The 21,225-nt window shown below is 44.9% G+C and overlaps 1 protein-coding gene across 4 annotated transcripts in view; it reads right to left on the minus strand.

The window, feature by feature from the left end:
• The window catches only part of ESYT2 (extended synaptotagmin 2), a 75,519-nt gene that overhangs the window by 15,121 nt on the left and 39,173 nt on the right, over nt 1-21,225 (minus strand). For 2 of the 4 annotated variants that reach the window (XM_082846562.1, XM_082846564.1), the window contains exons 7-14: nt 17,710-17,765; nt 13,658-13,778; nt 11,244-11,420; nt 10,314-10,396; nt 8,819-8,867; nt 7,650-7,739; nt 7,141-7,236; nt 1,921-1,983 (exon numbers count right to left, since the gene is read on the minus strand). In XM_082846562.1, coding sequence (XP_082702688.1) covers nt 1,921-1,983; nt 7,141-7,236; nt 7,650-7,739; nt 8,819-8,867; nt 10,314-10,396; nt 11,244-11,420; nt 13,658-13,778; nt 17,710-17,765 — 735 coding nt within the window. The remainder of the gene's footprint in view (nt 1-1,920; nt 1,984-7,140; nt 7,237-7,649; nt 7,740-8,818; nt 8,868-10,313; nt 10,397-11,243; nt 11,421-13,657; nt 13,779-17,709; nt 17,766-21,225) is intronic. The other 2 variants (XM_082846563.1, XM_082846565.1) reach the window with 1 other exon arrangement.

The following is a 21,225-nucleotide window of genomic DNA, read 5'->3' on the forward strand; positions in this document are numbered from 1 at the left end:
AGGTCCATCCACCTCACTACAAACAACTCAATTACGTTTCTTTTTATGGCTGAGTAATATTCCATTGTATATATGTGCCACATCTTCTTTATCCATTCATCTGTCAATGGACACTTGGGTTGCTTCCATGTCCTGGCTATTGTAAATAGAGCTGCAATGAACATTCTGGTACATGACTCTTTTTGAATTATGGTTTTCTCAGGGTATATGCCCAGTAGTGGGATTGCTGGGTCCTATGGTAGTTCTATTTTTAGTTTTTTAAGGAACCTCCATACTGTTCTCCACAGTGGCTGTAACAATTTACATTCCCACCAACAGTGCAAGAGGGTTCCCTTCTCCACACCCTCTCCAGCATTTATTGCTTGTAGATTTTTTGATGATGGCCATTCTGACTGGTGTGAGGTGATAATCTCATTGTAGTTTTGATTTGCATTTCTCTAATAATTAGTGATGTTGAGCATCCTTTCATGTGTTTGTTGGCAATCTGTATATCTTCTTTGGAGAAATGTCTGTTTAGGTCTTTCGCCCATTTTTGGATTGAGTTGTTTTTTTTTTGATATTGAGCTGCTTGTAAATTTTGGAGATTAATCTTTTGTCAGTTGCTTCATTTGCAAATATTTTCTCCCATTCTGAGGGTTGTCTTTTCATCTTGTTTATGGTTTCCTTTGCTGTGCAAAAGCTTTGAAGTTTCATTAGGTCCCATTTGTTTATTTTTGTTTTTATTTCCATTTCTCTAGGAGGTGGGTCAAAAAGGATCTTGCTGTGATTTATGTCATAGAGTGTCCTGCCTATGTTTTCCTCTAAGAGTTTTTTAGTGTCTGGCCTTACATTTAGGTCTTTAACCCATTCTGAGTTTATTTTTGTGTATGGTGTTAGGGAGTGTTCTAATTTCATTCTTTTACATGCAGCTGTCCAGGTTCCCCAGCACCACTTATTGAAGAAGCTGTCTTTCTTTTCTCCACTGTATATTCTTCCCTCCTTTATCAAAAATAAGGTGACCATATATGCGTGGGTTTATCTCTGGGCTTTCTATCTGAACAGGTATTTCGACTACTCTGCTAACTAACTAGTACTCCAAAGGAGTAGGCCACCTCACCTCCTCAGTGTGGGGTGGGGTTAAGGGCTTACTAAATGCTGCATCAAAGCAGGATGCTAGTCTTCTTCACTTTTGAAATGTAACTTATTCTTCTGGATGAAACTGATTAAAAACCATTCCTGATTCCTTTGGATAGAATTTTCTTAAAGCAACTACATTTAACCCCTCACCCCCCAAAATATTTAAGTCTAAAATGCTCAAAGAAATTAGAAAAAAATAATAAAACATTTGTAAGCCATAGAAAACCTTTAACAATTTAGCCAGAAAATACATGCTCATGTCGTTTTCAGGAGTGGAGCTTAGTTTTCAATATACCTCATTTAATGAGATTTAAAGCTTCTTAAAAGATCTGTCACCCAAACTAGCAGCACCAAAAGCCATGAGGTCACTGACTCAGAGACAGCCCTGACTCAGCATATTGGAAGAGGTGATTTTTTAATGGAAAGTCACAGTGCATCGGGCATACGTTTTAATCATAATCTAAAAACTGGTTAAGATTTTAAACAGAACTTTACTTCACCATTTTCACAAATTCAAATCCAATTGAAGTACAGATGATTTAAAACCACCTTAGATACTGCTGCCTAAGGCCAACAGGACAAAAGTCTAATTTACCATATTGGTATTTTGTAAAGTTTATTGTCAAAATCGACTTAAATTCTTCTAACTACTATTTCTTTGACAACAAAAATAGGCTCTCTGAAACTAAACAAGTAATTACTCTATTACTTTGGGAAGAATTTGTCAATAAACCGATAAAGGTTAGAGCATCATCTCTTTCAATATGTTTTAATTAACTTTCGAAGGGAAAACTATTAGTTTACCTTTAAAGCTTTCTGAATTGCAGCCTTCTTCAAGACATCAGGGTTAAATTCTAATGGGTTACTCTTTCAAGTCAGAAGAAAATGAATACACCAAGGGTTAATAAAACATGCAATGAGGAGTTTATGTTAAGGTTAATGACATGAAAATTTACGAAAACAACAACAAAAAATCTTTAAACAAAAACCACCAAGAATTAAACAAAGAAACAGTATAAACCATTTGTAAAAGTATTCTTATTGCCCAAGATTTTATCTTAGACTAAACCTTTATAAATATCAAAACATATTTCCTTACCTTCTATGATTACTGTTCTTTTACTCCCCCACCCCTCCTGTCTTTGGGATTTGAAAAATCCAAGAGTGAAACTTGAGGAAAGGGTTCTATTTACTATCCTTTGCTTGAACAAACCCCTAAAATATCAACCATTATTAACCTAAAGGTTTTACCTAAAGTACAAATGAATGGGCCACAGACGCCCCAACTGCTCTCAAACCAAGTCATATCCTATAACACCAAACCCTACTTTTCCTCCTTCTGAACTTTACCTTCTAGTGGAAAACCACAGCAGAGATGGGACCCGATCTATTTCGTCCCCCATTCTTTTCCAAGCACAAAATGCAGAGGCTGATTAGATCACCTCAAAAGTTCCTCCTCGCTTTAAAGTTCTATTATTACAGGTTTTATGTCCTACTTGTATTGATTTTTAAAAACTCATTACTTTCTTGCCCTCAAAAGGGCAAGACTGAGTTGTTTTGCAAGATCCTTTGAGGATTAACATTTAAGATGAAAAACTTGATCACTTCATCAAGTGATCACTTGATCACTTGAGTTGTAATTAACTTCAAATTGAATTCTATTCTTTATGAAGCAGCCTGAAACACCAGCCCCAGCAGATGCCCCTAGAGGGGGGGGCCAGGCCGGGCTGGGAACTGCTGCCCTGAGCTGTGAGGACGGACCTTCTGCGGGCACCAAGGAAACTCTAACTTTGCAAGGATATGACCTGTACTGTGCACATGTTATTCCAAGTGCATCAAGTGAAGTGAAACAAAGAGAGAAGCCATGGTGGGTGTCAGGGGTGCAAGAGGAGCCTGTGAGCGTGGGCGTGGGAAGCTGCACCGGCCTGGGGTGAGACAGATCAGGCTGCTCAGGTGCACTCGGTGAGGGCCCAGCGTGGGGCCTCCAGACATCACTGCACCGTCCACTCTGGGGCTGCTCACCATAAGCAGGGGCAGTAACAGTAACCTGCAATTTTTTAAACTGAGAGCTAAAATCACTTTCACAGAGCACCTAGAAGCATCACACCCAAGGGTCTCCATGTTATACAGCCAACGTTTTTATGTATAAAGTGGACATTAGTGCAAACACCACTCCCCTCAGATAAACTCCATATACAGCACTATGAACTTACAAACTTAATGAAGTGGTAACAAATTCACTTTATACACGGATGGACCAGACAGGAGGGTGGAAAACGTGGGCTCTGGGTCACACAGCGGTGCTCAGATCCTGGCTCTGTGGCTTGCTAGTGGCAACCCTGGGTCTCTAATCTCAGTGCCTCATCTAAGAAAGGATCCTGCCAGCCTGAGACTCAATGAGTTGTGCACGCAGAGCCCTTGGAAAGCACTTGGGAAATGCATGTGGTCATGGAGGCCTCAGGGTCTGAAGCTGGCCTCCGGGGGTCAGAAATCACCCTCTCGTTCCTCTGGCCAGAAGGAGGAGGCCCGAGTGCTAAGGCCACAGGATAAAGAGGCCGTTTCCAGCTTGGGAGAAAGTCCTGCTGTGCTGAGGCTTCCAGACAGGACCACTGGTGGAAATGCACTGGTGAGGCTGAACATGAAGAGAGTTTTGAGCAGCAAAAGGTAAGAGAGCGACGGGCTGGCAGCAGCCCAAAACCTCTACTGGAAATAGCAACAGGCTCAGCCTTTAGGGACAACTGACAACTGATCTCACTTCACACTGACAATCAAAGGGGAGAAAAGTGATCAATCTATTCGAATTTATTTTGTAGGACATTTTGTTGATTCCTACAACTGAATCATCAAGCAGAACATGTGGTTTTGGTAATGTGGGAGGAAAGTTAGTTTGGATAACCCAGCCACGTCTTAGCTAAGTATTACAAAGCAATTTAAAAAATCCTGACACAAGTTCAGAAATATTTCCTTTAAAAGAAGCAGTTACAGAAAACAGTAACTCATGCAGCTGAGCAAGACTGTCATTTACAGCAGCTTACAACACAGATTTCCACTAGGAAACACCTGGAAGTGACAGAAAACAGCTGCTGATATGCATGACTGCCCTCATTCTGACCTCCCAGCAGGTGGGCAGGGGATGCGAGGAGACGCAACAGCAGCTCACCCACTCTTCAGGGGCTTGACTGTCCTCACCTATAAAATGGGTCAAAAATGCCTATTCTTTCAGTTTTGCTCTCCCCCTTCTTTTTTATTTTTTAAATAAGAATAAACTGAGAATGCATGCAGAAATAGAAATAACAAATTAAAATGAAACAAATGAACTTTAAGAATCTCACTAGTTATTGAATTAAATCAATAATTAGTTTCTAGACTAATGACTAAGCCATCGGTGGCTTTCTCTGACCCCAAAGCAAGTGAAAATAACTGCTAAAAGGACCAAGAAGAGTGCCAGGAATCAAGGCACCAGAGCAAGGCCTCAGGGAAACATATGAGATGAAAATCAGCTTCCCAGATAAAGGTAGAAATGCTCAATTATCCACCCCAGGAAATTCTTTAAGTTCCTTAAAAGAAGTGAATCATAAACTCAACATGTTTTTGCACCCTAGGAGCTCTGGTTAAATGGGGAGGGAGAAGGCGTGTTTTCAGAGCAGCAGTGAGTTTCTGTCTTCACTGACTGTCCCCAAGGCCACGGGGGACTTCATGGAAAGTCAAGCTCTGACACTTCTGTGTTTGGTCAGGAGGAGAAAGTAGATTTAAGGAAGTTTTTTGAAAGCTTGCAAAGAAATATTTACATCTCACATTGAGATGAACCATAAGAAAATCCATTTTAATCATTATGGCTTCACTACTTTTTCCTCAGATGATTTTTTTTTTTTTTTAATTTTTTAAGGGCCAGGAGCAGCGTCAGAGCCCAAGGCTCCTCCATGGCTCATGGGGTTTGTCCACCTCGGTATCAGATGCAGTCACCAACATTAGTTACAGCAGTGTTACGTTTCACAAAACAAGCACGAAAGAAACATGCCCAGTAACTGAAATCATGCAAGAAACTGAAAAAGCATGCACGTCATTCCACCACTGAGCAGATGGCATTGAAGTTCCAGTCCACATTCTAGCAGTCTCCACCAAACAGAAGGAAGGAAGAACACTGAGAACTCACAAATAGTGCTCTACAGACTGAGGCAGTATTTTCACAAAACACTAGTCCCGACGCTCGCCTCTCTTTTAAGTAGCCACACCCAAAGTTTCCCTCGTAGATACTCTTGGGAAAATGGAAATGGGAGAAGAAAGCAAAGAATGGTGGATTGTGGTCAATGAAGGCACAAGAGCACTAATAACCAGGATGCAACAGGCAGAGTCAAAGAATCACGCAGAAATGCAGGGGACAGCACGCACTCCCGTGGAGACAGGCCCAACCGGGCAGTGGTTTTGTAAAGATCCTTTGCCTTTGACGGCCAGAGCATACCTTCATGCACAAAGTGCCCTTTTAACAGAGGGTTGTACAATCACTTTTCTTTCTGTCTTTTGCTTACATGACATTATTCAATTTTAATTTAATGTGACAAAACACACAGTTCTAAAGAGAGGCCAATTCCCCACCACTTTGCTCTATATCCTAAAATACATAACAAATTCACTTCCATCAGGCATTATGAAAGACTTTAAAACATTATTGTGGTTAAAAGCAAAAAGTTCTACCGTACAAGTAATTCTGCAGAAAGGTTAAACCTTCACTGAAAGAAAGAGTACAATTATATACATTTATGCACACAATTGTTACATCTTCCCAATATGAAAAAAATACATGATCAGATTTTAATCGTTAAAAACTTTAAAACATAGAGATGCCCAAAATACATTGACTCTGCTTGTGAACAAAGCCCAAGTAATGCACAATTTTAAACCCTTGAGAGGTGCTAAACAGAATCAGGGTGTGCATTTCACGAGGTAAAGGAACAGCATGGTGCGATCACAGTGAGGTGAGATGCCCAGACGTCCACCCGCACCAAGGACACACCCTGGGGGACTGTCTACAGGTGCACTTGGGTGACCTGGAACCAGTATCATTTCAGGAGGAAACACCTTTCATCTGGAGGTAGTTGTCTTTCCTTCAACAAAACTGGCCTCCAACAGTGAAATGGAACAAGGAAGGCCATCTATTGAACAAGTGAATGGGCACTCAAAACACATTATCAGGGTTTCCCTGGTGGCGCAGTGGTTGAGAGTCCGCCTGCCGATGCAGGGGACACGGGTTCGTGCTCCGGTCCGGGAAGATCCCACATGTCGCGGAGCGGCTGGGCCCATGAGCCATGGCCGCTGGGCCCGCGCGTCCGGAGCCTGTGCTCCGCAACGGGAGAGGCCACAACAGTGAGAGGCCTGCGTACCGCAAAACAAAAACAAAAACAAAAACAAAAACAAGCAAAAAAAAAATTATCAAAACAATAAACACTGATCACAAGCACACTAGCCTCAGTGTGGAGGCGAGCATCACACCAGGGCTTGATCGACCCTTCTCCACGCTTCTAGTCGTTGTCTGTAAAAACTGTTCTCTATAGTTTTTCTGAGAATGAAATGATTCTGACGCCCACGAGGAGAGGCACTGCTCTGGGCCAGAAGCCGTGTGTGCAGGGGATCACCCGACGCTGCCCCGTCACCCTGCTGTGCTACTTCCAGGATGATGCCAAAGGGATATAATTTTCATCTTTAGGCACTACATTTTAATAATTAGTGATTCTCTACAGAAAATCTTCTTCTCTAACTACTAGGTGTATTCTTTTCCTATGTACTGGAGATTTCTTCTTAAAACATGTAAGATAATTCTGACCATCCTGGATAAACCAATAAGATGTAAACATAAAATTACACTCATGGAGGAAATGCACACGTATCCCTCTCCACTGCTGCTCTCTTGGACTGGAGTGAAGTGAAAACACAGCAACAAGAATGGGGACATGGCGTGGGCGCGGCTGAACACAGCAGGATCCACTGCCAGGAAACGAGCACCCAGTGGGCTCTCGCGGAGGCACCTACCGGGAGGTTCCTGGCTGAGTCCAAGTACAAGACGAGCAGCGAGGAGGACAGCCCGTCATTGGCTTGATCTTTGTCAGCTCTGATGTCTGTCAGCACCTACAAGGAAAGGAAAAAGCTTCAGCAGGTGGGTTTCCAAGGTTCCTACTTCTTCCTGATTATGTCTATAATCCTCAAGAGAATAAGTGGAGAAATAAGCATCTGATATATGCAATACAGAGAGAATGAACATAAGATTCTATTCAGATCAATCAAACGAAGCATTCAGGTCACCTGTGCCTCTTCAAATCCCTATACAATAATCAAGCACAAAATTTAAAGATCTCATAAAACAGGTGAGAATGACCTGTAAAATTCCATTATCTCTAATTTATCCCTGGTACTACTGTAGTGATTTACAGCACAGGAGTCAAAATGATTGCTGTATTTTTTTTAAGTGAGCAGCAGCACAGTTTAAAGGTACTAATCTTAGCGATCAGGAGTGCAGGCTGTCATGGGACCCCATCCAGCACCTTCTCGAGGTTTGAAGCATCTGGCATGAGCGTGAGCCACTCCAGTTTCAAGTGCAGCTTTCCTCTGAGGACCTCGTCCAGGGTGAACCACTGCAGAGAAAGCAAGACAGTTCAGCCAAAATCCTCCTGAATCAGACACGCAAACTGAACAGTCTCCACAAACGCAGAAGGCCTGAGTCCTGCCACCTTTAGCTCCAGGCCTGAGAACCAGCTGCTGCCCCCAGACACCAACAGCAGTGGCCACTTTGCGTGTCTTAACTCACTGACTCCCAATTCCACCCCCGATTCACATGCAAGGACTCAAATGTCCTCTTATACCACCCAACACTGTCAGGCTTTTACGTATGGACTTCCATAGAATTTATGGGCCAAGAGAGAATATAACATTGATCCCAAGTCTGAATTTCAATATCAGACACATTAACAGGTCTGTTTTTCCTCATCACTATATACTAATAATTAGTATACAGTTGTTTCAGCTTAAAAGCCACAAAGCAATTAATCGAGGATGGTCCCCAAACACTCAGTATTAAGAAGAGACTGCCCCGAGTGCAGGGCTTTGTCTGCTCTGCCTGTCACTGCACACAGCACCTGGCACACAACATGATAAACTGCAGATACCTGTTGAGTGTGTGCTGGCGTGCATGGGAAGGGAAACATGTTACTTTGAAAGCAGATCTCAGCAGTGATTTGGTTAATTACGCTTTACTTATCCAAATCTTACCCATCTTTTAGAAGCCACCACAAACTTCCTTTTTTATCCTTTTTATTCTGATAGCAATATCTTGCTTGAAGTACGTCTGTTGCTGTCAATTCATACTGTATTTGTGGGTATCTTTCATGGGACAATTTCTCATCAACTGCACTGTGCCAGCTCTGCTGTGAACTCCAACTATCTTTAAAATGCCTGTCATTGGGGAGTTTCTCCCAGATTCTGCCCTGACTCCGAAGGAGAGCGTGCCTGCCTGAAACAAAGTTGGTGTGTGTTTGCATCCTCAGGAATTTCGAGTGTCTGGTAGGTGCTGACTTCTTTTCACTTTGCTGTTACTAGAAGGCCTAAGTCCTCAACGTCTGTGAGCGGATGTTAAGTTCTCAGACCATCAGGTGGCGGTGGCAGCAGGTGCTCTGTCAACACTCATGAAATAGAACAATACTCAAAGGAAACTTACTTCATCTAAAAGGCGCTCCTTTTCAACTTCAATAAGATCAATCATAAGACTATAGAAATAACAATACAACAACTTTAGAACACAGAAACACACTTCTTGCAACTGAAATAACCTTAAGCATTAGTCTATGAAAAGGTACTCCAGAAATGCAACAAAATGCTAATTTGTCAAGAAACAGACTTCTTCCAAAAGCTTCCCCAAGCTTCCACCCACGAGAGTGAAGCGAGGTAGGGAAGAGCGGGGAGGTAGGAACACTCGGTGAGGCACAGCTGCGGTCAGAGCTGGGAGGGCTGGTCTTCCCCACACGGAGCTGCTCACACGCACCCCAATTGTGCAGGCATATTCTGCCCTGGGCCTGGCGTGCCCTCCGAGCTGCTGCCCATAGCTCCGGCTCAGCCACCTGCACGCTCAGTTAGGCCTTGACTGCCTCCCCAGACTCGCTCCTCAGCTCTGACCAGCGTCTCTGTGGCCACAGAGGCCTCTGCCTCATGCTCGGCATGTCCCCGACAGCCAGTTCCATTTCCCCCAATAATCCTGCACTGCTGGGAGCATGCAGCCGGCCCCCCGAGCCAGAGACGACCAGGACGGGACAGTGACACCCCCTTCTTCTGCAGCCACCCCTCCTCTCTGCCCCCGAGCTCTGCCCCAGGTCAGACCTGACATCTCTCTCCTGATCTATCCCAACAGCCTCCTGAAGGCCGGCCAGTCCCCAGTCTCGGTCCCTGATAGCCTAACAGTGGCTTTACTGGAATGCAGGTCTCATCTGTTCGCTGCCTTGCTTGAAATCTTTTGGTTGCTCCTCATTAAACTGTCTCATGAATGAATTCTGAGGTCACAGCCTAACACACAGGCCATTCTTGATGAAGCCAGACATGTCCAATGTCATCTATCCTTATATCTTTTTTGCCACAAGAAATTCAGTTAAACAATAAAGGTTAGGCTGAAGTGTGTTTTCTGGTATTTTTTTCAGCTGTACAGGTTGTTCAATTTAAGCAAACAGGTCAATATTTGCTTTTCCAGTATATAGGCACAATATAAATTACTATCTACTCCCCGCCCCCATAACCCAATAACAAATCAAAAGTTAAAAAACCTGTTTCTATAACCTAGCGCACACCTGCCTGCCTGGTGTAAAGGCTGGAGAGCTGGGCTGGACTGGGGGCCATGCGTGGCTGCTGAGCACTTAAAATGGGGCAGCACAACTAAGAAAATGAATTTTAAACTTTGCTTAACTTTAATCAATTTAATTTAAATAGCAACATGTGGCTGCTATGATGGACACAGATCTAGCAGCTTTCCTTTACTTACTTAAATGTGAATGTTTTAGGAACAAACCGTGTTTTAAGAAATCTAAGGTGAAGCAACGCTACATCTAAGAGCCATTTTAAAATACACATAACATGTACATAATCCTGTTTTTGAAGTTATATTACATGTTTAACAGTGATTATCAAAGAAAAAGAGTCTACGCTCTCCTCAGTCACGAAGGAGTTACCTTCCGAGGAAGTCGTCCTTGTCTGGGTCTTCGTCAAAGAGCTCGATCTCTAATTCTTGTCCGGGATGTTCATAGACCAGAGCCTGAAAGGTAGCAGCTCACAGTTATCTCACATTCACTAGTATCGTGTCTACTGAGTACGTGACTGCAGTCAGCGGCAGCAGCTGCACAGCACTGAGGTCCCCGCTGCCGGACCCGACACACTTCTGGATGGCAGGGTCCCTGCTAGGGACCTGTATCCGCGCACACGGCCATGGGCCACTGCGCCTTGTCCCCAATTACCGGGGGCCACAAGCTTGGATGTCTCTCCACTCCGGCAGCGGCCCCGGTCAGTGCTGGCTGCAGGGTGGCCGCAAGTGCCCCACTCACCACCACTCCGAGATTGAGAGATTTGGCAACAGACCAGGCTGGGAGGACGGGAAGCTGATGGGTATAAACTGCACCACTTCTCAGTTCTTTCCAAACCGCATACCTTGTGATGCAGCAATTCCACTCTGAGGAGCGTAATGTGGGGAAAACTTGGCCAAATGCAGAAAACCCACGACACTCATACAGCACTGGTTACAATGAACCCAAAAGCCCAGATCTCTCTGAGTAAAAACATGATGGTACCTACTCAAGTGAACAGCTATATTTATTGACATGTAGAGATGTCCAGATGTATTAAATGAAAATTTACAAAATGGTAAATAACCTCATTTTGGAATATATTTATGTGTATTAAGGGCTAATTATTTACTGCGATAGCTTGATGCGATTAAGGTTTAAAATTTTGTGTGAGGTAGGGATACAAGGTACAATAGTTTTAAAAATGGAAAATGAAAGCAAAGAGAATTGAGATTACCCTGAACTAAATAAGCACACCACGACCCCGCAGCAGGAGTGGAACAGGAATGTGGGGGGGGACGGCAGCAGCACCCACTCCCTCACCTCGTACACCTCGTTCCACTTGGGACTGAGGTTCTCCTTGATGACCTTGCTTTGGAAGATTTGGTTGCCAACTCGAATCACTCCATAGGGGTCTGACTTCCCCTTGATAAGTCCCTTAAGGTAAGTGTCTTTTCCCTGAAGATCCTGAGCTTCAATAAAGTGTATCCTCAGGACACCCTGGAAAGAAGGAAGACAGAGCAGACTGCTCACTGGCTCACCCAACAGACACGGAGCGAAGCCTGTGCACAGGGACCAGGCAGCTCCTCCTCCCTGAGCAAAAAAGGCAAACACGTGATGCCAGGAGCAGCACAACGGGGTCCCAGGGGTCTGACCGGAGCCAGAGACAGGATGGGCTAGCGTGAGCCACCACCTCTTGCAGACTTCTCCTGGGACGGGGGGTCCCAGAGCGGCACTGTGCCCCAGGAGCCCAACTTGGGCAGGGTAGGACGGCAGGAGGTCAGATGGCACAGGGCCTCATGGGTCACCAAACAGTCCTGTGTTTCGGTAGTTGTAACATTAGTGGTAACTGCAGTGATAACCAGTGATAACTGGCACTACAGGATGCACGAGACTGTTCCTAAGTCCTTGATGTGCAATTACTTTCCAATTACTTCACTGAATTTTTACAACATCCTGTGAAATACTGTCATTAAACCTATTTTATGGATAGGAAACTGAAAATCTGAGATACATATGACTCACAGACTTAACATAGTTATCTTTTTCAAAAATGTTGTTTAATTGATAGAATTAAAAATCTCCACTCATATTTCTTTCAAGGCAAACACAACCTGTAAAGTTACCTTTAGGAGGGTAGCATTCTACACCACAAAACACTTTTAAAAAAATTACCAGGTAGTATTTCTGAACCAACCAGCATAGAAAGATAGACATTTTTACAGATAAATACGCTTTTAAAACCGTAACAAAACAAAATCCCTGGCTTATATTTTCACAGGTCTAAAGCTTAGATAATGTGGCAACAAACATATCTGAGCAGCAGGGAGGCTGGATCCGGGCAGGCTTAGATGGTCACCTGTACTCAGAGAATACAAAGCCTAATGGCCTAGGAGCATGGGGATTTCTATGTGGAAAGGCAGGCCTGCGTTTCCAGAGATGAGAATCCTAAGTTAAGGAAAAAAAGACATCCCTGTCTCATACATGGTGTCCCATCACATCTGCTGAATGCCAACAATGTAACTAATTTGGGCATGAATGACTGGGGTGTTGTTACTTGAAAAAATACAGGAATGCTCATGCACGTTTGTTGGTTTGTGCACCGTTACTGAGATCGAATTTACCTAGAAAGAGTAACGGGCAGTGGGGAAAGGCTGGCCACTTCTACTTCAGGAAACAAACACTGAACTAGGACCAGACACCATGTGACAGGCTGCCCACTCCACTTCTGGAGCCCAAGGTTGGTCAGACCAGACGGGTGGGGTGAAGCCCAGGGGGGAGAAGCCCTTGCTAACTGGGGCCAACCCTCCAGCTCTGTGACCAGCAGAGGATTCCACGTCCTTGGCCAGCAGGCTCTCACAGTCTCAGACAGAGGTTGTTTAGTTTACTCAAACGAAGGTGACTCCAACATGTGTGACCCGCCTCTGTGTGCAGGCATCACCCCAACTTACAGATGAAGAAACAGCAGCCCAGACACACCAAGGAATATGCTCCCAAAGTGAAGCTGCTGCCTAACCCCAGGCCTGTGACTCAGCCCCGGCCATGCCCTTCCATCCCACCCAGGGCAGCTGTAACACTAACGACGTGCCTGCCACATCCCTCACTGAATGACCTCAAAGATGCCCACTTTGTCATATCTGAGGGGAGGCTTGTACAACGTTCCCAGCTTAGGCTGAACTGTTACATCTTGATACATACAAATAGGAAGTGCTTTCTGAGGCAATAAATAAGTTGTCATAGCTGTTCTTTACAACTTGCAATGATATCTGCAGAATTAAATCCCTATGAGCAGCTCTGAGGTTCACAGCTGAGGTTTAAGAACTGTCCTCAAGTCTCTGAAAGTTTTCGGCCAGATGCCCCTTAGCCAATCTCCTAAGGAACAGGGCAGGACAGACCACCTTTACTGCATCAAGATCCACGTGGTGGGGCTTCCCTGGTGGCGCAGTGGTTGAGAGTCCGCCTGCCGATGCAGGGGACACAGGTTCGTGCCCCGGTCTGGGAAGATCCCACATGCCGTGGAGCGGCTGGGCCCGTGAGCCATGGCCGCTGAGCCTGCGCGTCCGGAGCCTGTGCTCCGCAACAGGAGAGGCCACAACAGTGAGAGGCCCGTGTACCGCAAAAAAAAAAAAGATCCACGTGGCAAGGCTGCTGTTAGGAGAAATACAAGAAGTCACAACACCCAAGTATGTGAAGAGTTCCTCCAGTCTGTCTGTAAGTGTTAATGAACGGATGCTTACCTTTGGTATAGGAAACCGCAACTGTGCTATTTGAACTTCGCTGACGAGAGGAACTGTGATTCGGTTGGGAAGCACCAGGTAGTTTGATATTATGTCCAAAATGATAGTATCTGACAAACCACTGTTGGGTGGGAGGTAAAAAACAAACAAACCAACTATCAGACACTCCAATACTAGTTATCTCCTGTTAACAGTGAACTTAGCATAGACATGACACAATGTCCCACTGACAGCGCGGAGCTGATCCCTCTAACACAGTATTTGAAGCCAGCAGTTTAATACTTTAGATGCAGCACTGCCACAGTGACCATTATGTGGGGTTTATTCTGAGAACACAAGATACTATTCTGGCTATATTTCACAACGTTCTAAATAACATCTCATACATTTCCACATAACTTTATCACTGATTTAATATTGAATAAGTAAGATACATTTAAATAAATCTTTTTTTAACATAAACTATTTCAAACACCCATAAAAGTACAGAGAATACCAAAACAAGCATCCATTTATTTACTCATTCCATGTTTATTACATTAAATTTATCTTTCCTGATATATATGCAGAGGTCCCAATGAAGTAAAGGAATTTACAGTTCATTCTTTCTTCACACTTTATTTGGGTACTGAATATTGTAATCAATTTGAAATACTATACACCACTGCACAGAGATCTCAGTAGCGAGAATAAAACTGTGGAGGCTAAAGAAACAAATGTACTTTCAATATGCTTTTTGTCTATTCTTTGGTGTAAATGTGAGAATCAAGCAACGTATGTGTGACAGCACTTTTGAAGGCATACGTAAACCAAGTTTCATTGCTATAGAAGGACACCTTTAGCCAGAAGTGCAAAGTTTTAAAAGAACCTTACTTCTTGCCAGTACTTCTCAGATGTTAACATTATGAACATGCAGATGTAAAGTAACTACACACGGAACATCCACTGGGACACAGTGAAAGTGCGGTCATTCACTGAGTGATAACTGAGCCTCACTGCAGGTGGGGGTCCAAATGCAAGGCCAAGATGCGGAACCTCAGCACAGCACCTTTCAGTCCGACATGGGCAGAAGACAAACCACACAGACAGCTCCACTCTACTGCTCAAGAGGCCAGTAACTCAGGCGCTAACAGTCCAGGGGGACTCAGAGGGTCTAAGCCGGCAGACACTGGATCAGTGTTCACCAAGCAGAGGATGAGGTGGCCCTTCAAAGCATTAAGACCAAGCATAGTCTTACTTCAGGCATTTCCCTGCAGAAGTACCAATTTTGTTTATATTGAAAAATCTGTTGAAACAGAAGACCCCTCACTGATGACATAAATGTTTCAAGAATCCCTTAGCTGCTATGGTGGTCGGCCACCGCCTCACCTCTCTCTAACGCCTACGGTGCCAGCACAAGGCTCAGCTAGGCAGCCCCACCCGCGGCCTCCCAAGTGGGGCTGGGCAATCCTTGAGCCGCTCTGCTCGTCCTGACTACGCCGGGGCTCAGCACACAGAACAGCTTCCACTGTGTCCCACCCTTCTGGTCCTTTGGAACCGACCCTGCTCATCACCCTACTTCTGTTTCTGTCACAACCTTCATCCCTTCAACACTCAGTTTATGGCTCTTCGTTGAAAAATGGTAAGGATAGCTAAAATTTGTGGTAAAGTAAAGTGATTCAGGCATCACTGCTACTTTATAATACCTTGGATTCTGCTTTGTAGTCAATGGATAGAGCATGTAGATGTTCATTTTGTAAAGCTTGGCACAAGATTTCATTATGTTAGGTTCAAAGTTATTAAATATCTATTTTTATAAGACAAGGCTTGCCACAGCTGTGAGATGTTTGACAAAATCTTTGAGAAATAGTAGCCCAAGTTTTACGTTAAGTAGATATGTGTATATTGTATCACATAAAATTTACATGATTATGTATCATATAATATATATAATTTAAAAGGGATATTTTACCATATTTCTTTTATACCATAGTCTCATTTTTGAATGGTGTGTGTCTATTTCTGTCTGTATTTCTAATATATATGAGTATATATTGATACTTTTAATGACAAATGCAATCCTATACATAATGAATATAGAATAGGTTTTATATACTGTATATATGAAAACCCATATATAAAACAACAGCTGGAAGTTATTACTATACAAAAAGAGCCTGCCTTCATATAAAATCATGCAATGAAATGGCGCTGTAGTTGTATGTGTGCGTCGTGCGAGTGTGCATGCATTTCTCCCTTCTAACTGAACGCTCTGGGACTGACCCCCCGAGCCGCGCTGCAGGCTCATGCGGCAGAGCCCGCCCTCTGCCTCTCTACAGGGAGCCAGCACAACACGGCCTGCAGCGCAGATGCTCGACAAACCCCTCCCAGGACGCAGGGGGGAGGAAAGCAGACCACACTCTTCTACACTAAACGACAGCAGGGATTTGTCGTTTTTGCCAGCTAAGCAGCACCCTCTCCTCCGACTTCTGGAACCCTTCCTTGGGGGACCCCCCCCGCCCACCCCCCTTCACTGGAGCTTCTTCAAGCACTTTTCTGCCTCCTCTCAGCGTGGGCACGAGGCCCAACCTGATCCTCAGAACCAGGAGGGTCTGTCCAAGGACAGGCAGACAAACAGAAGTCAACCCTAGAACTTTTGCTGGAACTCGTGGGAAAAGGTTTTTTTCCAACTGAGGTTGCTGAGCATGTGGAATAGAAGCTAGAAGCTGCTACTTCACAGCAAGAGTCTGCCTGGCAACAAAGCCACACACAGAAAAGCAGTCAGGAGCCGTCCTGCGGACGCCAGCACCTGGCTGTGCCTGGCTACCCCACAGGGCCACAGGCCTCTCGGCGACACCAGCCGAGGGTGCAGGCTCCACTCTGCTCACGGCCACGGCTGGCACTCACAGCAGGCACTCCGTACCCATTTGTCGGATGAGTGAATAGACTGTCTCTAAAAAACAGTATTTGTTTACTCAATTATTTACTCACTTAATGAAGACCAGGTAAGTTGGGTTTGTTGTTGCAAGCAAGAATCCTAATCAACACTTTAACAAAACTCTTTTAAAGTTTTCCTTTCGTTCCAAAAATCTTTTAAAGATAACAGTATTTTTCTATATCCAATAAACCACAGCACCTAAAAAAGACTTTTATTGTTATGACTATGCCTCAGTGTAGTCTTAATTTTTCCCTTATAATGAAACAAAATAAAATTCTTTCTAATGGCCATTTCAAAGGCATAAACAAATACACGGGAAGAGAAAAAAACAGATTGAAACCAAGGCTTTCGTATTTCAATTTTTAAGCTATTTTAGGGGGGAAAACCCCCCACAGATTAGCAGTGTCCACTAGAAACGTATGTAACTTTAACCAACAAGCAACACACTTTAACCTTCAAATGCAACAGTGAAACCAGCAGAAGCAGGCTTGGCGGCTGCAGCCTCAGACCTTCCTGCTCAGAGGTGGCTAACAGGTCTGCCGCCACCACCTTCCACCTTGGAGGACAGATGGACTCTGTGACGCGACTGGGAAGCCTCACTTCTCTCACAGGCGGGACAAGCCCTGAAGGGCTTCACATGCTCGTGGTGGAAGGTTGCCTCGTGTTTCAGACACTAGGGTACACGGAACAATGAGGGCCTCCCAGCCACACGATGCAGCTCCCAGGTCCAGGGCTGACACCTACCCCTCCAGGGAGGCACGGGTCAAGGCACATAACGCAGAAAGGGAAGGCGCAGCACAGCTCGAAAAGATTCCAGAAAGGGCTACTTTTGAAACATCTAAGCTTGAAAACTTTTTAAAGTTCTCTTTAATTTTCTGGGATATCAAAACACCAAAACTGGAAAGACACCTCATGACTAATGAAAAGGCTCCATCTAGTCCTAACAGGGCTCTCATGCAGCTCTAACCCAGAGCCTCAGACGGGGTGACAACACCAGAGCCCAAGAGAGCCCGCCCAGAAAGCATGGACCATGCTCGGAAGACACAGCTCTCAAACATCTGTGTCGTCTTCGCGACAGTGGAAACGCACATGACACCACCAGCAAGCTACCCACAGGACGTGACAGAGTACTTACTTCAATCCGGGGATATCGAGAAGATTAGTCAGTCCTGTCCAATTAATTTCTAAAAGCTGTTTTAAAGAAAGGGCAAAAATATTAAGTATGCAAATTATTTCCAATTTTCATATCAAATCATGCAGGCTTGTTTCTTTATAAATGAAATGGGTTAGGTACATAATACTGTCCTATACCTTGTTTTTCACTTTGTAAAACATCAAGGCCGTTGTCCCTTGTTGGTATAGATACCTTGCCTGTTCTTGTTTTGTTCTTTTGATGTCATAATTTACTCCAGTAAAATCATAATTATTTATATACCCATCCTCCTATTGACAAGCACTTAGAATATTTACAATTTCTCTTTTATTGTAAGTAATGAATCAGTGAACACGTGTTGTTACATACACATGGAGACTAGCATTCAAAAAGTGGAAATTCTGGTCAAAGATACATGTTCATTTTTTATGTTGATAGATGCTACATAATTGCCCTAATATTGTACAAACTTACATTCCCATCAAAACTGTGTAAAATGTCCTTTCTTTACACCCAATTAAAAATCATATTTTATACCTATATTAAAAATCAGTCTATCCAGCAGTTAAAGAATGGTACTTTATCACTGTTTCAGTCTGCATATTCCTATATTAGTGGGACACATTCCATTCATTCATTCAACATCTGTATTTTATTGCTCATTTTTCTAGTGGGTATTTATCTTAGAATAATTCCTATATAGTTGGCTGAGATTCTATTAAACGGATGTGGACAAGTAAAAAGTACTGGCTGGAAACACTGCTTTTCCTGTCAAGATGGATACTGCACATAATGAAATTACTTGTGCTTTATATTGTAGAAGATGCTAAGTGAAACTGCATGACCTCTATTACCCATATAGCTGGAGTGACAAAGCTGGGGAGTAGGTGGTTATAAATATGAACTGGAAGGGTCAAGATTCTTTCGGACAGAGCAAAACTCAAAAGCAACAACTTTAATAAAGTCCTGAAACACTAACCTCCCTAGGACTCCCTATAGCACCCTGACTATGATCTCTAAACGCATTTTCCACTAAAAGGAACAGGGGATTTTGAAGAAATGGCTGATTCCAGGTCCGGGACAAAAACTGTTAACGTGAGCCTGGGGCATCCTGCTGAATCAGGAGTAAAGAAGCACTCAAAGGCCCTCCCAAAGGGCGGTCACCTGGAAGGGAATATAACCAGATTACAAACTCTCAGGTGACAGAGGGCCTACTTGCAGGACCCTGGTCAAAATGATAAGATATACCTGAATGCTACCCAAATTCTGAGAAACAAAATGCCTGGGAGGCAGGGGCAGAATTCATGGAAGGACAGACTCAGGTGAGTTTGAAAAGAAGAGATCTGAATGCAAGAAAGAAGGCCCCAGGGGAAGGGCCTCCACGTTCAAGGCCCTGAAGGGGGAGCTGGCCTGTCCATGAACACAGGGAGGCCAGGGGACAAAAGAGCCAAGCTGAGGGGGTGGGAGTGTGAGTGACCGTGTGTGGGAGGACAAGAGTGAGTGTGTGAGCAGGTAGACAGGTGTGAGGGCGGGGGCACAGGGGGGAGCCACCGGGAGGGGCAGATCCAGGCAGCGCTTTGGGAAAGCTACTAAAATTAGTGCCTCCCCCACCAAGTCTGGATGACTGGGATCTCCTTTCGGGAAACTGAAGAATCAGTGAGACGTGCTTCCAAAGGACAGGAAATCAGCTCTTTGGGCTGCCGAGGAACAGTGAGTAAGGTGGGCACGTTGCAACTGGAACCCCACCAGCGCAGCATGTGTTCACGGGAACCTCAGCCAGCTGCCCTCTGCCCTCCGTGCCATCTGCGGGTTGCAGAAGAGTCGGCAACAGCCACTGCTCATTTCAGCACTGACTACACGCCAGGCGTCCTACATGGGAAGTTTGTTAAAAACGGACTGGTGGAGACTTCCCTGGTGGTCCAGTGGTTAAGAATCCGTCTTCCAATGCAGGGGACGCGGGTTCGATCCCTGGCCAGGAAACTAAGATCCCACATGCAGCGGAGCAACTAAGCCTGCGCACCACAACTACTGAGCACGCACGGCACGAGGAAGAGCCCGCCTGCCGCAAATAAGACCAGATGCAGCCAAAAAGAAAATAAATATTTAAAAACAAAACAAAACAGACTGGTGGCTCCGCCCTTCTCCAGAGTTTCTGAATTTTCTGATTTGGGCTGGTGGTAAAGGTCACGAATATTTTTCTTATGTCTTAAAGCTCCTAGGACTTCCAGCTTTCACTTGGGATGTAGAAAACTGGGAAGAGCATCACTCCTGGATGCATGGGGAGCTGAGGTGACAGGGCCATCCCAGGGCAGGAGAGCCAGAGTAAACCCTGTGAAATCCACAGAAAAAGGCGGGCCCGGGAGAGCACAGCTGCTGCAGGAAAGGCAGAAGCCCTGCCTTCGAGAGGCGAGGGCCCACAGCCACTCAGAGGACAGGAACAGAATTCACCCTCTATGCCTTGACCACAGAGATGCAGTATTGCTGGGGGCGGGTGCAACACTCTCTCCTGCACAAGACCCTCCAAAGACAGAGTCACAAGGAGGGGGCAGGGCCACTGAAAGAGCACCACAACAATGGTGGTGGGGTAAGACGCTCCAAAATGATGAAAGATATCAAACCCCAGATCCAAGAAATGCAGAGAACACCTGGCGGGATAAACAGCCGCAAACTCCCCAGTGGCTTAATGTGTGGCCTAAGACTGGACCTCTTCCGTCCAGTGGGCTCCATGGACCTGCCAGCCCAGCCCTGCCTCGCCCCTCATGGCCGCCTCCCATGCGGGGCTGCAGGAATCGGTTTCAGGAAGCCTCATTCGAATGCTGCAACCTTCCTACTCCTGGTCTCGGGGTTAAGGGTCTGTATCTGATGCAGCTGGAATAGGGCAGGCAAGGACCAAGGGAAGACCGGGAGGCTCACTCCTGGGGGCACCGGCAGCCAGTGTTTCTGGCCTGTGGCCTGAAGGACCAGAGGAGGCTGGTCTCAGGGTGAGAGAAGAACGAAGCTGAGGCAGAACAGGCACAAGAGACAGTGGCCACGGCGTCCACATTCCATCCTGTTCCTGACTCCCAAATGCAGCCCCTGCATGGGTTTCATGAGACATCGATATATGCTCATTTTGTTTTTAAATAAAGCCTCCCCTTCTCCCCCTTCCTTTGCTTAAGGTACCTCAATTGCTGGAGTCCTAGCTAGTAGGATTCAATTTCTTTTCACAATCACTCTAAAAGGAAGATGTTATTTACATTTTATAGATGAAGAAACTCAATCTGTGGATCAAAGCCTCAGCAGGCATGTCCTTTGCTAGCTGGGAGGACCCCTTTAGGATAAACACATTCAGAGTGAGCCCCAGACCATCTCCTGGAGAAGTTCTAGAAAGGACCTCCTGACTCAGTCTACTCTAATCCATACTCCTGAGACAAACCTAAAAATGACCTAAGGATTGTGAAACACCCTTAAGAGTGTATGCCAGAGGCAATCCCAACAACTGTCAAGTTAGCATGAGTA

The sequence above is a fragment of the Leucopleurus acutus genome, assembly GCF_964270905.1.
Source record: "Leucopleurus acutus genome assembly, chromosome: 9".
Lineage (NCBI taxonomy): Eukaryota > Metazoa > Chordata > Mammalia > Artiodactyla > Delphinidae > Leucopleurus > Leucopleurus acutus.